Here is a 15,843-nt window from a genome sequence, read left to right as displayed (position 1 = left end):
TTTTTTTTTTTTTTTTTTTTTTTTTGGTCCCAGGGATTGAACCCAGGGGTGCTTAATCACTGAGCCACATCCACAGCCTGTTTTTAAGTATTAGAGACAGGGTCTCACTGAGTTGCATAAGGCCTTAATAAGCTGCTGAGGCTAGCTTTGAACTCACCATCCTCTTGCCTCAGTTTCTCGAGCTACTGGGATCACAGGTGTGTGCCACTGCACCTGGCTCCCTCTCCTAGTTTTTATGTTCATGAAGTGTATTGATTTTTTAAAATTCCTAATCCAATTAGGCATTGCTAGCATATAATATAGATATGTGATTGATTTTGTATGCTGATTTTATATCCCATGATTGATAAATTCATTAATTTTAATTAATAAGCTTTGTACTTTCAGACTTACCCAGTCTTGTCATCTGCAAATAATAACTTTTATTTATTTTTTTTATAATCCTTATATTTTTAAAAAGCCTCGTTGCACTAGATCTCCAGCACAGTGTGAGAGGTGATAGGGCAGACCCCATTCTCTCCTCAGCTGCTTCAAATATTTCACCACATGATATGTTGTTTCCTTTGGGGTATGGGAGTTTTTGTTTGATGTTTTTATAGATATCTCTCATCAAATTCAGAAAGTTCCCTTCCAGTCTTAGTTTACTTAGAATTTTTATTTATAACTGGGCATGGTGGTGCACGCCTGTAATATCAGTTATTTGGGACCCTGAGGCAGGAGTATTGCAAGTTTAGGGCCAGCCTCAGCAACACAGAGACCCTGTCTCAAAAAAAAAAAAAAAAATAGTGCTTGGATGTGGCTCAGTGGTAAAGTGCCTTTGGGTTTGATCCCTAGTACCAAAAAAAAAAAAAAAAATTGTAAAAACTGTTTGAATTTTACCGATTTTTCTACATTTGCTGAAATGACCCAATGTTTTTTCTTCTTCATTCTGTTAATGTGATAATTTTTTATCATTCAGATGACTTTGAATTCCTAGAATAACTATTTTATATACCACTGGATTAAATTAGCTAATATTGTTTTGGCCACTTGTCCGTTTATTGGTCCCAAAGTCTTGTTAGATGCTCAGCCATGCTCACACATTCATGTTGTGCCTATAGCTGCTTCTGCATCACAGTGGCAGAGCTGAGTTGTCACAGAGATCGAATGACCTACAAGGACAAAAATTTTATTCTCAGGTCCCTTTACAGAAAAGGTTTAAGTCCTAGGTTTTCTCATGGGAGAGACTGACCAGCATTTTCCCTTTTTGTAACGTCCTTATCAAGTTTTAGCACTGAGGTTATCCTCACCGCACAGGGCACACTGAGGAGTGCTTTCTTTCTTTCTTTTTTTTCTTTTTTTTTTTTTTTGTTCTCTCAGTTTTTGTAATACTTGTGTTAATTTGTTTTCTTTAAATGTTTAGAAATTTTGACTGGCAGAGGCATTTGGTCCTGGGGTCTTCTTTGTATGAAGTGCCGAAAAATTGATTCAAGTTCTGTTTGTGTCTCCTTGTGTCTCCCTGGATAACTTGTGCTTTCCAGAGAATCTGTCCACTTCATCTCAGTTGTCAAGCATGTTGGCCTAACACTGTTTTCAACACCCTCTTAGCACCAGGTCTGGTGGATCTGGGTGACCAACTGTTCTGTTTGCCAGGAAATGAAGAGTTTCCTAGTACATAGTCTTTAGTGCCAAAACCAGGACTGTCAGTCACCCTGGATCTGCAGTGACATCGCTTCCTTCCTTCCTGTTAATGGTTTGTCTGTAGATTTTCAAATAGATCTCCTACTCATTTTCCTCTCATTGATTTTTTGCTCTTTTTTACTTCCTTATTTCTTTTGGGCATAATCTGCTCTTCTCTTCCTGCCATTATGATATGAATATTGAAATCACTGACTTTCAGCCTTTTTTCTTTTCTAGGTCAGGTGTTCAAAGCTATAAAGGACCCCCTACCCCACGCACTGTTGTGGCTGCATTGTCATAGACTGATTTGGAGCATTCAGTTAAAAACCTCGTTTTAATTTCCATCTTTTTGGCCTATGGCTGTATAGAACTGTCTTAATTTATACACATTTGGGGGATTTTCCGGCCATATTTTTGTTGTCAATTTTTTAGCTCATGTCCATTGTGGTCAGAGAACTTTAAGATTTTATCTGCTGAAATTTGTTGAGACTCATTTATGGTTCACCATATGATCAGTTCTAGGAACTACTTTACGTGCACTTGAAAATAGTGTGCATTTTGGAGTTGTCAAGTTGTTAGGTTTTCAAGTTAGGTCAGGTTTGTACAGCTGTTGAAATTCTCCATCTCTTCTTTCTGTTGTTGTTCCTGTTCGTTCTTTTCCAGAGAGAGGACACAATAAAAGTTGTTTAGTTGTGAATCTGCTGCCAAGGAATCAATTCAGTTTTTATTCATATGAAAATGCATTTATTCACTGTCCTTGTTAAAAGATGTTTTTGCTGAATATAGACTCTAGGTTGGCAGTTATTCTCATTCAGCATTTTAATGATGCTGTTTAGTTATAGCTGGCTTTCGTCCTTGAGTTTGCCAAGTCTTCTGTCTTCGGAAGGAATGTGTCTTTCTTTTCTCTGGAGTTTTAAAGGTGGGCCTATGTGTGGTTTTGTCTTTATTTTGCTTGGGTTTGAATATGTGGCCTCATGTCTTTCATCAGTTTTAGAAAATTCTTGACCATTATCTCTTCAAATGTTGCTTCTGTCTCATATTCTCCTCTTCTGTGACTGTCAGTTATAAGGACTATTCACATAACGTTGGAACAGTTGTGTTTAAAAAAAAAAAAATCCTGTGGCTATTTATAATCTCAAGGGTTATCTCCACTGTATTTTTTTAGCTTTTTTTAAATTTTATTTTTTAGTTATAGTTAGATGCAATACCTTGATTTTATTTATTTTTTTTATGGTGCTGAGGATCATACCGAGGGCCTTGCACGTGCTAGGCGAGCGCTCTACCACTGAGCCACAACCCCAGCCCCACTATATTGTTTTTTAAAGTTCACTTTAGAAGAGCTATTTAAAATAACATCTAATATATCCAACATCAGAAAAAAAAATAATGACATGGCACTAGGAATTCACTCAGTCTGTGTTAAATCAGTCCCTTCCTCCCCCTCTGTCCTTCTTCCGTCTCCTCCGCAAGGTGTACTCCAATTCATATCCAGATAGTTAAAATAAATACACAAACAAAAAAAGTGAGGGTTATTTGTTGTTCAGAATAAAGTAAGTATGAGAACAGGCCTTTATGTGGGAGTCTTTGAAAGGATTCTAGTTTTAGCAGTATTCTTCTGAGAGAATTTTAGATGAAAACTGGTAATCTGGCTATGTGAGCAAACAATATTTTAGTAGGGACTTAGTGTCTTTTGAACTGACCTGAAATCAGCAGGGAAGCAGAGCAGTGTACATCTGGGCCAGTGTAGCTACCAATCAGGAAACTCGAAATCCTTCCTTATTTCTTTGAATCCATGTACAGTAGTCCTCCCTGCTTTCTCTGATTTCAGTTACATTAGGGTCAACCATGGTCCCAAAATATTACATGGAAAATATCAGAAATAAACAATTCATGAATTTTAAACTGCACCCTATTCTGGGTAGGGTCATGAAATCATGTGCCATCCTGCCCCACCCTGTCCAGGATGTGAATCATCTTGTCCAGGGTGTCCACACTGTATATACCATCCACCCGTTAGCCAACTACATACCGGTCTCGGTTATCAGATTAACAGTCTCTCAGTGCTTGTGTCCAGCTAACCTTCACATAGTAGCCTAACACTACATCACAGCACCTACGTCATTCACTTCATCACAGGCATAGTAAGAACAAGGATGAGGACAGTACAATAAGGTGTTCTGAGCCAGGTGCACCCCTGTAATCCTAGCTACTCCAAGGCTAAGGCAGGAGGATCCCAAGTTCAAGGCCAGCCTGGGCAGCTAAGCATGACCCTGTCTCAATATTTTTATAAAAGGTTGAGGTGCAGCTCAGGGCTAGAGTGCTTCCCTAGCGTGTGCAAGACCCTGGGTTCAATTCCCAGTATCATTAAAAAATGAAAGATACTCTGAGACTGAGAGCATACTTACATAACTTTTATAATTATTCTGTTTTATTATTAGTGATTGTCATTAATTTCTTTACTGTGTGTATTTTTTAAATTGAACTTTTCCCATGGGTACATATGTTAGGGAAAAAAAGAAAACTATAGGCACATATAGGGTTCAGTCCAATCCTCAGTTTCCAGCATCACTGGGGGTCTTAAGATGCAACCCCAGAGTGAAAAGGCAGATGACTGTATTCAAAGGACTGACTAGACAAGGCTGTCACAAGGGTTACCACGGATGCTTTTGTGTGTTTGAAGAGCGTCTTCACTCTGAAGGATTTCCTTGCTCCTGGGAATTTCTCACTTCCATGAGAAGAGTTAGTTTTTTTTTTGTTTGTTTTTTTTTTTTTTACAAGATCCTAAATCCATCTTACTTGTATCCTGATGAAACCATAATCTCTATTAAAGTAGGTTTGATCTTTGTTCAAACAGCCCAGAGTTCTGTAATGTGACAGTGGCTGCAAGGGATAGTCTTCAGGGATTGTTGCTTTGAAGGAACAGCTTTCGCAGTGCCTTGGGTGCCCTGCAGTGGGTCTGCTTTCCCAGGGAACCCTGGATCTTGGGGGTGCTTCCTGTCCTCTCCAGGATACCCATCTGCATCACTTAAATGAGCCAAGTGAGTCACTTGCTTCCTGAACACAATCTCCACTCCTCCTACCCACTGCATAGATCTGCTGCCCAAGACCTTTGATGATCTTGAAAAGCAACCGTGAGGAACAGGAGAAAATATATCTACACTTAGGATTGCCAGCAGACGGCCCATTCCCTCATGGATGGAGACAAAGCTGGGGTCTTGGAGAAGTGCATGGCAGTGACCCTCTGTTCACCCCGCGGGGCTGAGTCCTAAGTGGGTTTTCACCACAGTTCTGTGCACCTGGAGATGGGGCAATAAGGTGAAGCATGTGACTATCAGTCATCACTGCTGATGCTCCAAACAGAGGTTATGCCTGTGTGTGTGAGCAGCAGGGACTGACTGACCTGAGACCTGAGGGACCAGCCTCCCCCACATCTGTTAATAAAAAGGGACAGAAGAGCAAGCACTGGCCAGGTGCACGCTGCCCAGAGCGCCTGTGGGAGTTCTGACTGCCGTTCCTTCTGCTGCCTCATAAGAGCTGCCTAGCTATCCTCAGGGGAAGAGAGATTAAATAAAAATAAATGAGGTATAAGTAGCTGTCTTGGAAAAGCTATTGTTGTTATTTTTTCTTTACTAAAATAGATGCTTCCTCCCTCGGATGTGTACCTTGACAGAGGCAGCTGCTCGCTTCCAGCCAGCCAGAAACAAAACTGCACTGTTCATTTGTCACTATAAGTAATTGATCACCATTTGTAAACGGGCCATTTCAGTGTCTATTCTAGGATCCCACGTTCAGAGAGACTCGACACCGGCTCAGCACAGTCCCGTAGAAACTTCCACCCCTTAATGCACTAATATACTATTAAGCTCTTGATTTCCCTTATAGCTGCTAGTTGTCTCCTTTCATGGAAATGGAATAAAAAATCCACTTATCTTGCTCCTGAACAAGATTCCACAGTGTAGAATACAGAAATTTTGAGTTTCAATGAGTCCTGCCCTCTCAACAACATTGTCTTGCAGCCATCTTAGAAGAATGGCCCTCCCTCTGAACAGAGAAGCAGTTAGAAAAGAACAATTTCATGTTTCGTACACCTGGGCCACAAGCAAACCCCTGGCAATCACAAGTAATTCTCTTTGCCGAGAGCCAGGATCTTGCAACAGCTTGCAATTAGTGCTGTTTAGCATTTAATTTGCCTTTAGTTAGGTAACAAGCGTCTATTGATTACCTGACAGGAGCAGGGTGCTGCACTAAGCACAGAGTGGGGAGAGTGACAAAGGAGGTGCTGCCCCTGCTTATGGTCTACTGGGGCTGAAAACATCTACCCTGGAAAGGAAGACAGCTAACAAATGTAAAGCAATATCCCGTGACTGGGGACTCTCAGAATCCCAGGATCCAAGTCCTGGCACGCTACACAGAGAAAGGCGAGCTGCTGCGCCTCATCTCACGATGGGCATGGGCATGCAGTCACCCTCTCTGGGGAAGGAAGCCTCAGCCTCTCCCTCCTCTGGAGGGTCCCAAGTGTGGTAGGACCCAGGGCAGAGGTGGTCGCTAACCACTGGAAATCGGCCAGTCTACCACATTTGGTGACTGCCTAAGGTCTTAGGTAAAAATGCAGCCTCAGTGTGAACTTTAAGGTGAACACAAGATGGGGACGTGGACCTACAGCACTGGGAATGCAGAGGCCAGGGATCTGCTCCGAGCAGAGCACGTGCTTAGCATTCTTGAGGCCCTGGAATAAATGCCAAGCAACAAAAAGCAGCAGCAGGGGACTCCAAGACAGTGTAGGAGCCACCAAAGTCAGGGAGGCCGACACAAGAGTCAGGGCCTTGGTGTGGGCGGGGCCAAAGGGCAAGTACCAGATGAAGTGCTTTCAGGGTCAGGGACACTGGCATCCGAGTGCTACCAATATGACCCCACTGAGCTGGATCCAGCAGGCAGCAGGAATGTCCTGCCAAGACTCCACTGACCAAGGCCTCTGTGCCAACGTCTTGACCCCAGGGAAAGTGAAAGGCATGCTCATGGCCCTCCTCTGATGCTTCTGCAGTCGGTCACTGGGTCCCGGTTATGTGATGGGAGGTGCAGTATTGACCAACAGTGGAGCTTGCAGCCCCCACACTTTGTACCCAGCTCAAAGCTGAATCAGTGGAAGCTGGGTTAAGTCAGGGAACAGTAGCCCAGGTGGGGCATGGTGGGCACAAGAGCACAGAGATGGACTCTGAGCTGCCAATGGCATCTGAAAGATACTCCCCCCAACACCCGGAAACAGAATGTACTACAAAGTACAAAGGCGAGGCTGAGCCTGGCGATTGGGCCATTCACTGAAGTCTTCTGAGGACGTACAGACGAGTCAAGTCCCTGGTGACACGGAGGGAGTGGTCCTTCTGCAGAGATGGCCTTGCTCACAATATTCTCAGACTCCTGTTCCCAGCTGGTGCCCGACACCATGCATATATGTAAAGATGACAACTTCAAAAAAGATACAATGCATTTTCTGGTTGGTTTTTATTTTTCAGACACACTTAGCATTCTTTGGTTTAAAAAAAACCAAACTGCTTTTAATAAGCACAGGCTCCTATCCTCGTGGCAGGAGACAGATTTAAGGAGTGCAGCTCAGACGCTCCATGCCAACCAGCACGCAGGAATCCAAGCGTGCGAATCAAATTGTCATTTGATGTACAGATTTGGCAAGAGCTTAGCACGCCTTGGAGATGGGAACTGCAGGCCAATCTGTGTGGCAGGTGCTTCTGCGACTGATTCTTTTGCTGGCCCGTCCCTCCTCAGCTACAAAGTCACTGGCTTCATTAGCTCCTCTGTGGAGCTGGTCGGTAGGCAATCTGACCACACAAAGGAGTCTCCCAAGGCTCTGGGCTGAGACCTCTTCACCTTGGGATGAAAGGACCCTGCTTGAATTCGTAGACGTGGACAGAGCTGGACCTGGAACTGCAGTGGGGACTGGGCGAGGCTGCCTGCCCTGGCATGGCCTGCTGCATTTCTGTCCATGCCCCTGCACGCACCCTCCGCTTCCTGCCCTGTTTTTAGACCCAGCTCCCACTGGGTTTCTCACATAAGCAGCCTTTCTGCAGCCCTGAGGTTGTCTGCTCCCAGTCTCTGCAGAGGTCACTCTCCACCATTCCTGGTGGGGACAGTCCCTCAGTGAACAAACTGAGGCCCAGGCTGGGAGGGCAGGCGCCTTGCCCAGTTCCAGCACCTAGACTTCAGAGCCACCTCTGCTCCCCACCAGGCCCTTTTCCATACTGATGTGGGTGATGACACAGAGCAGAGCCCATGGAATAGAATGGTGGGTCCCCAGCACCAGGCCTCACAGAGTAGGTGTTCAGTAAATGCCAAGAGATGAAGAAAGGAGACAGGCGTGACCAAGGAGGGACACCGGCAGCTTCATAGGCACCACGTGCCTCAGCTTAAGGGAAGAGGCAGAGGAGAGGTGGGAAAGGGAGCACCAGGAACAGCCACCCTGCAATCCAGCCTGGATCCATACAGCCAGCGACTTCCAGGCTGCACCTCAGGAACAAGCAGGGTCCATGGCATGAACAGTAAAGGAACAGACACTCAGAACTGGGGCCAGGGCATGGGGTCATCAGGTGACGGCTCAGAAGATGCAGCCTCCACCAGCCAGCCAGCTGCAGTGGTCGGAAGGTACAAGGTGGGCAGCTTCCTGAAAGGAAAGAGCGGCGCTGGCAGTTGAAGTAGCCTTTCACTCACTAGTCACTGACCAGGTGCCCACCTCTGACCTAGGAAGACAGAACCTTTGCTGCTCTCAGAGCACGGCTGTTCTTTGAGGGACACGGCCACAGGACACCGAGGTGGGCACAAAGAGAGGACAGTAGGGAGCATGAGGAACCGCAGTCCAGGGAAGGAGAGGGACTCGCCCCGGGCGGAGGCAGCAGGGCTGGGGGCCCAGCGTGAGGAAGTGAACATCCCAAGGTGCAGAGACACAGCTGGCAGGGACAGTGCCTGCAAGGTCACTAGAGACTTCGCAGAGTCTGGAGGCAGCAAGCTTACCAGGGACCGTGCATCCGGCTGCTGGGGATATCAGAGGCCATTCCTTGCTGGGCAAGGCTGGACCCTGACCAAGGTGCCATCCCTGTACTGCAGTGCATGCTGTGCACCGAGGAGCTCAAAGGTTCCGAGTGGGGAGGGAGAACTCCAGAGAACAGGGCTGGCGCCACAGAGCCCAGGCACCAAGACTCCTCCAACACCAGCTCCATCCCCAGCCCAGGAAGGGGGGGCCAGCACACAGTAGGGCCTGTAGCTGATTGGCGTCCCTCTGCAGTGCTGTGACCACCACTGTGCACTCCTCAACCACAGAACTGAGGCCATGAGCTGGCAACAGCACCCTGGCCACCAGGCGGAGCTGGCGCAGAGCAGCTGGGGTAGGGGTTTGTGCATTGTTTAAGGGCCACGGTGGTGTCATGACCATTCTGAAAGTGAACGGGACAAAGGTGACTGCCTTCCTGCACATGATGATGCTGGGTCAGAGGAGCGTCCGGTGGGATGCCCTGGAGCCCATGCTGGTCCCCACTCAGGTCAATAACGGGGCCAGGAGGGAAAACAGGATAAGCTCCAAACACCTAGTGTCGGAGCAGGGCCCTAGCCTGGGGAGGCTGTGGTCACACGCTCTGCCCAGGGCTGCAGCACCAACTCACAAGTACACATACACCTACGTCCACCCAGACACATCCCAGCACCTTCCTGGCATGTGAAATAAAGGGCAACCACTGACGGACACGAGCTCCTAGTGGCCTGTTTTCACAGCAGCCACCTGGGCACCCTCGCCCTCTGCCTGTCCAGGCTCCTCCCAGCAGGCCCTGCTGGACTCCAGCTGTGCTCAGCACACTAACTCCTCCAGCCGCCCACGACACCCTCACACCTGCTTCTACCTGTGTCCTCGCGGTTCCTCATGGCCCAGCTGATGTCCCTCATCACAGCTCGGAGGCAGCAAGGTAGGAACTGCAGATGACACCCAGGACCCGTGAATGCCAAGACCAGACTTCCAGGTGGGGAGGGACTCTGGAGATGTCTTCATGCTGAGCCTGCCTGCGCCACAGTATGGGCGGCCCCGCAGGTGACTCACAGGGCAGCCAGGGAAGCCTTGGAAGATGCAAAGCAGGTGTCCTCTCCTATGAAACAAACCACCCACGACTTCCTTTTTAGTGCAAAACCCCTTCCAAAGCGAGCTCCTGCCATAGGAGTGCCTGGGGCCAGCGGGCACACTGCCGCCACCCAGGCTCTCCTCAGTGGCTCCCTGAGCAGGGGCCTCCCACTCCTCCACAGCCTGCTCCCCAGCTCTCTGCTGGCACTCTGGACCCTGACCTTGCCTCAGGTCTGACTGACTTCTCTCCCCACTGGGACACACGTGCCTGGAGGCTGGGCTGTCTCACTGCTCTGCTGCTGCTCTGCACAGGGCCCAAGACAGAGCAGGTGCTCAAGTATCTAGTGGATAAAAGACGCCCTGAAATGAGGGGACATCAGCAGAGCAGGTGTGGGGTGGAGCGAGCCCCCCACGCACTGCCTTTGGACTCCACGAGCTCCCTGCGGTGTTTCAGGTGGGTGCATGCCCCAGGGCAGACAGCAGGGCAGACAGCAGAGCAACGCAGGAGGGACACGCAGTGAACCAACCAGACACAAGAGAGGGTTTCACCTGTGGCCTGGAGGAAGTCACTCACCTGACAGTAAACAGGATTCTCCAGGAAGCTTTCGCTTTCTCAAGAAAAACAATGTCACCTTCCCTTCGATAAGGACCCTGGAGAGGCCTTGGAATTCATGGGGGGCAGTGCAACCCTGACTGCTTAGCTGTCCCTGGCAAACCCCAGGACACAGTGCTGTCCGGCAGGCTGCAGAGGCGGAGGCCGGCCCCACAGGTGCATGGAAACCCCTCCTCCCTCCAGCCACCTCTTTATAAAAGGTGAAAGGGATCCTAATTATATACACACACGGGGTTGTACTCTGTGAATACATAAAAATACGCCAAAACACAGGGAGCCAAACGTTGGAAACCGTGAGTTAAACAGCCTGATTCTGGTCTCAAGGTGGCCGGTTTCCCTCTATCATCAACCTCAGGGAATGGGACATTTATGTGGCTCACCCTCCTGTTGTCCCACAGTGCTGAGGACCCACAGGGACCGTCCTCCACCCCCAGCACACGCACGACAGAAGGCAGGGCAAGTGTCTTTATTCAAGATGCAGCAAGCACAGCAACACCAGGTGGCGCTCGGTGACACCACCCAGTGCAAAAAATAGAAAAATAGAAATGAAATTTCACAGAAAGCAGCCTGTCCTGGACGCACAGAAAAGGTGCCGCCACCTCCGCGTAGCGCCAGGTGCCCCAGCAGGAACAGAACCCCCAGCCTCCCGCTGCACCTGCTTCAGACAGCCTCCGCTGCAGAGCCCCTTCCCCAGCAGTGACCCCAGTGGGAGTCAGAGACCACGCAGCCCCCTGTAGTAGCAGGCTGCATGCCACCTGCAGCTGGCAGCAGCCCACCTCACATCTCCATCACCTCCAGCTGAATGTGGGCCAGAAGATTCAGGAGGTGGTGGGACAATGACACATCACCTTTGCTCCCTCAGATACCCCAAGGTGTGGGGTGACAGACAAGGGCGGCTCGCCAACCCCTCTGGTGAGGGAGCTCAACTTGCAGGCCAGCTCAGGACCCTCGGCCCTCCGCCTCACATACAGCTGGAACAAGCTGAATGCAAGACAGGGGTTTTGGGAAACGGACTGCCAGCACAGGTGTGCCATTGCCCCAGGGACAAAAGGTTAGACTACAGTTCAAACGTGACTCCAGAGCATCGAGGTCTCTCTGGCAGACCCTCCACTCACTGCTTTCGAGCGCTGCTGACCTCGTAGCCACGTTTCCCCACAGAAACTTCCATGGAATCCTCTGCTCTGGCCTGAGAACAGGATCTGCCTGGTGTCAGAGAGGGTCAAAGGACCCACCTCCACCCAAACCAGGCAGGTCCCCCCACCACACACCCTCACCACTGCAGGCCAGGCAAGAGCGGAACGGAATGGCTGTGGCTTAGGCGACCAGACTAGAGGCGACCCTGAGATCTTCCTGCCGTTTGGGAGTGGCTCACTCTTGCTTCCCCCCAAAAGTGAACTTCTATTTGGTTTACCAACATTTATTCAGACTTCCGGTGAAAAGCTCTATAAAACACAGGAAGTGGCACAGGGTGGTACAGGCGGCACTTGGCCACCCATGGTGCAGGCGCCACACTTAAAGTGGCACAGCCACCAGGACTGCACTCCATGAGGTTTGTACACAGCAGAGACTGCAAATGCTGAGGGCGAGACGCCGCCTGGTGGGCATCCGCACCCTTCTCCGGGTTCTCCGCTGGGTTCTTCCCGTTGTTTACACGCTGCTTCCAGAGTGTGTCCAGCAAGGAATAAATGAATGCATACGGACTTTTAGCTAGCAGAGCGTCTGGGTACTGAGGGCATGCAAGTTTGCTGTTTCTGTTACTATAAATAAAAGTCAAAGGTGAGGTTGCACTTCCCCATCTTCTGTTTATACACAAGATCGAACTTCTCGTTCATGGAGACGGTGAAGATGTCCTTCCACAGCCCGACCCGCCCTGCAACAGAGCAGAGCAGAGCGTGTGTACCCACCTGCTGCTGGACCAGCTAGCAGACCAAAGGAAGCCTTGGAAATGGATCTGGAAGGCTCCAGATCTATTCCTGGACCCCTCTAAACTTGGCCTGTGGGGGCAGGATGGGCCATCTGAGCTACAGCCCAGCTGGGTCCCCTGTGTTTTTGAACTGCTGTGATTGGCAAGGACATAAATGGAACCAAATTCCTCTGGGTCTGGGAGTGAAGTGGGCCCAGCCAGCTGCTGCCACGTACTGTGCTGGAGAGCCGCACGGACCTGAGGCCCGCCAGGAGGGACGCTACCTCTTGTTCCTGGCTGACTCCCCAGCACCTGTAGCAGCACGCGGCACAGAGGGGGGCTTAGTAAACACCCAGAGAGCAATGCCACCTGTGGGGTGCATGCGCTGTGGCGTCATGTGGAGTTGGGGTCCTCAGGACACCGTGACTCCTCAGAGCTCAACAGCTCCACCAAGACAGCACTTGCCTCTAGAAAATTTGAAAAAGAAGAAAAAAATCATTCAAAAGGCAGGAAATATCTTGGCAAGGAGCAAGCCCTCCTGGCGGGCCCAGGAGGTTTGAGGAAGCACACTCAAGAGCCCTGGGGACTCAGAGTGAATGACACACTCATGGGCAGAGTGGCTTCTGAGATTAGACGGGATGCGAGAGGTCCTCAGCTCAAGTCTAAGTATCGCTCCACCTGGTGGCGGGAGCCAGACCTCTGCCGGGCAGCTGGGCAAGGCTGGGGTTGGACAGGCAGTGGGCAGGCGCTGGGCACTAGCAGATGAAGGCTTGGTGAAAGTCTGCTAAAGACAACAGGCTGGTCAGGTCCAAACAGTTATGGGGGCTCTGAAGTGCCGAGTGGGGATTCGGAGCTGCCACCTGTGGGAACAGGGCCCTGGCTGAGTCACACCGAAGGACTGGCCGGCTCCGTCAGACCCTTCGGCTCTCCGCCCCTGACGTCTCCAGCAAAGCTCTGCTGTGAGCTCTGCCATGGGCAGTGCCCTTGCCCTGGCAGGACCTCAGGTGGGAAGATGCAGCCTTGCAGGTGTTGAGCAAAAGCCCCGCACGGCAGTGTTCTCTTTGGGAATGAAAAACTATCAGCATTGGAGAGGAAAAAAATAAAAGAAATTGTTCGTGCTCCCCTCTAATGGCACCAAAAGGACAAAATTAGAAGCTTCTAGACCAACCACTCTACAGTTACATTTTTCCGTGACTATTTTCTCAGCCGAGGCAGCTGAGCGCTGGTTGAAGGATCACCCACCTGGTTTAGGATTTGGAATCAAGACAATTTATGCTGTGATATGAATCAAATTTAAGCAATGCGGCTGGCTACCCGAGCCCTGCGCTCTCACCAGCTCAAGGAGATCTTCTGAGCAAAGAGGCAATGTGCTAAAAGGAAACAAAACCACAGAACTGAAATAAAGCGAAACCAAGGCAGACGATGACCAAGCACACAGTCAGAAGGAGCCCAGGGCACGGCGTCCCCACACGCTCACCACACACACACATACACAAAGGGCCAGAACAAAACAGCAAATGCAAAACTGAAAACAGCAAACAAAGTTCAAATAATAGATACTCGTGAAGATGCAGCCAGGAATACATCAGGGTGCATTTTGGTTTGGTTGGCTTCTTCCTGCAGGGCGGGGGCACACCCGGCACCACACAGCCCACGACCTGCGTCCCCTGCCTCCTACTGGAGCCACAGCCTTCCTGGGGAGGCCTTTTGTGCTTGGCTCTCTGGCCTCCCCTGGTGGTGTTGGCCCCTTTTAGACAAAGGACAGGGAGCTTTGGGCGCTGGAGGGCTGAGCCAGGTCTCTCTCCAGAGACAGCCATGCTGGGACCCAGCCAGCTCTCATCTTCCCCACAGGCACCTCCCACACCACCTGAGGCTCCGTGTCCCCCTCGAACCTTCTCGTCCCCTGCAAGTTCCAGTTCACACTGCTACCAGCTTCAGGTCTACATCCCCACATGGATGAGAGTCATACTTACCAGTAAGGGGCTTGGGTGGCCATGGCCACCACCCCGGGATTCATCCTGGGGATTTTAATGCCCAAACTCCCTACTGCCGAGCAGAGTCGGATGCCCATGGCCCTAAGGATGGGGGGGCAACGCAGGCAGCCTTGGGGGGCCTCCTGCCTGAACTACCTTCCCCATCTCCTGCTGCAAGGGCACACACCTATCACACTGCTCACCCCAGGGCTAGGTCACTCCTCACCTGTGTCACCTGTACCCCAAAGACACTGGGACAGTGTCCCCCGGGTGAAGGAAGGAAGGCAGGGCCTCCTCCCTCGGGAATTGCTTCTGCATGACTTGGGGCTCTCCCAGCCAGGCGGAGGCTGCGGGGCCCGGCCACAGTCTTACATTTGTCCTTTCCTGGCACCGAAGCCATCCTGGGGGCTGCTCTGCAGGGCCCTGGATGCCAGCCCTCTGGAAGGCTCCCTGTCTGCAAGCATCTGGCCTCAACACCCCAGCAGCCGCCCTCCCACAAGCAACACGGCTCAAGGGTCCCAAGCAATGGTGGGCTCGGCACTGACTGCTCAGGCACCACGCCACCAGTGGGCACTGGCTGGCAGGTGAACATCTTGCCCTGGCAAAGCAGATGGCACAGGCCAGCAAAGCACTGTTGAATGGTCCAGAGCCCGAGGGCAGCAACAGAGGGGAGGGGGGACCCTGAGCAGGGAGGCGGGACACATACCCCGGCCCACAGGCAGGGCCTCCGCGTTGCAGCACTGGTCCACCAGCTGGTGGCAGTGCTCGCTCAGGGACTCCAGCTGGGCCTTGTCACAGGACACACCCAGGAATCTGGCCAGCTGCTCCACCATGGTCACCAGGTCCTGGAAGACAGGGCAGAGCACAGCAGCCATCAGGGCAGCACCTTCCGCTGCAGGTGGCCCCGGTCCAGTAACACTCAGGACTGTCCGCTGTGTCCTCACTCAGTGCCCAGGTCCACCTCCTCTGGAAGGAAACGAGATCAGGAAGCCGCCCGGGCACCCCACTCTCCCCTGGCAGGGGTGACTCAAACCCATGCCCGCGGGGACCTGGGAAGCAAAAGGGAGTCCTTCAGATTGCTGAGCACCAAACACGTGTGACCTTCAGCTAGCTGCAAGAAGGAGCGAGTCCCTTCTGCCTGCCCCCAGACTGACCCCAAGAAGGACCAGAGGCCCCGTAGGCACCCCCGCCAGCCTCCCCAGAGGAAGGCACTAGCAGGAGGCAGGACCTGCTGCCCCGCCCCGCCCCACCCCACACACGGGGACACTGCTGACATGCGCCCTGCCCTCCTCTCGCCCTGCCCTCCTCTCACGGCAAGTCAGAACCCTGAGCATGGGCTCCTGGCGGAGACTGTGGGGCGCTGGAGGCAGCGTCCTCTCTCAAAGGCTCAGAGCAGATGAGCAGACGGGGCCTCTGGCAGGACTTTGCCCAGCCTGGAAGGGAAAAGTCCCTAAATGTCGCAGGGGCACTCACGCCTCTGCAGTCCCGCAGCACTGGCACCCACCCAGCGGCCTCACAGGGCCGGGTGGGCTCCCTGCCCTGCCACCCGCGCTGTATGTAAAAGGAAAAGTGGGGACTCCAGTGTCTG

The 15,843-nt window shown here is 51.2% G+C and overlaps 1 protein-coding gene and 1 long non-coding RNA gene across 3 annotated transcripts in view; one reads left to right on the top strand and one right to left on the bottom strand.

The window, feature by feature from the left end:
* The window catches only part of LOC125616806, a 7,245-nt gene extending 1,981 nt beyond the window's left edge, over nucleotides 1-5,264 (top strand). Inside the window, exons 1-2 of one of the 2 annotated variants that reach the window (XR_007347560.1) lie at nucleotides 2,929-4,398; nucleotides 4,514-5,264. This is a non-coding gene — a long non-coding RNA (uncharacterized LOC125616806). Of the gene's footprint in view, nucleotides 1-2,928; nucleotides 4,399-4,513 lie in introns of those variants that run through there. The other variant, XR_007347561.1, reaches the window with a different exon arrangement.
* Nucleotides 5,265-10,830: 5,566 nt separating this feature from the next.
* The window catches only part of Sult4a1 (sulfotransferase family 4A member 1), a 21,631-nt gene continuing 16,618 nt past the window's right edge, over nucleotides 10,831-15,843 (bottom strand). Inside the window, exons 7-8 of the mRNA XM_048802977.1 lie at nucleotides 14,962-15,100; nucleotides 10,831-12,249 (exon numbers count right to left, since the gene is read on the bottom strand). Of these exons, the coding sequence (XP_048658934.1) occupies nucleotides 12,137-12,249; nucleotides 14,962-15,100 (252 nt within the window). The 3' untranslated portion in view covers nucleotides 10,831-12,136. The remainder of the gene's footprint in view (nucleotides 12,250-14,961; nucleotides 15,101-15,843) is intronic.

Source organism: Marmota marmota, unplaced genomic scaffold, assembly GCF_001458135.2.
Source record: "Marmota marmota marmota unplaced genomic scaffold, marMar, whole genome shotgun sequence".
Classification (NCBI taxonomy): Eukaryota; Metazoa; Chordata; class Mammalia; order Rodentia; family Sciuridae; genus Marmota; species Marmota marmota.
This window is presented reverse-complemented; position numbering and strand designations above follow the sequence as displayed.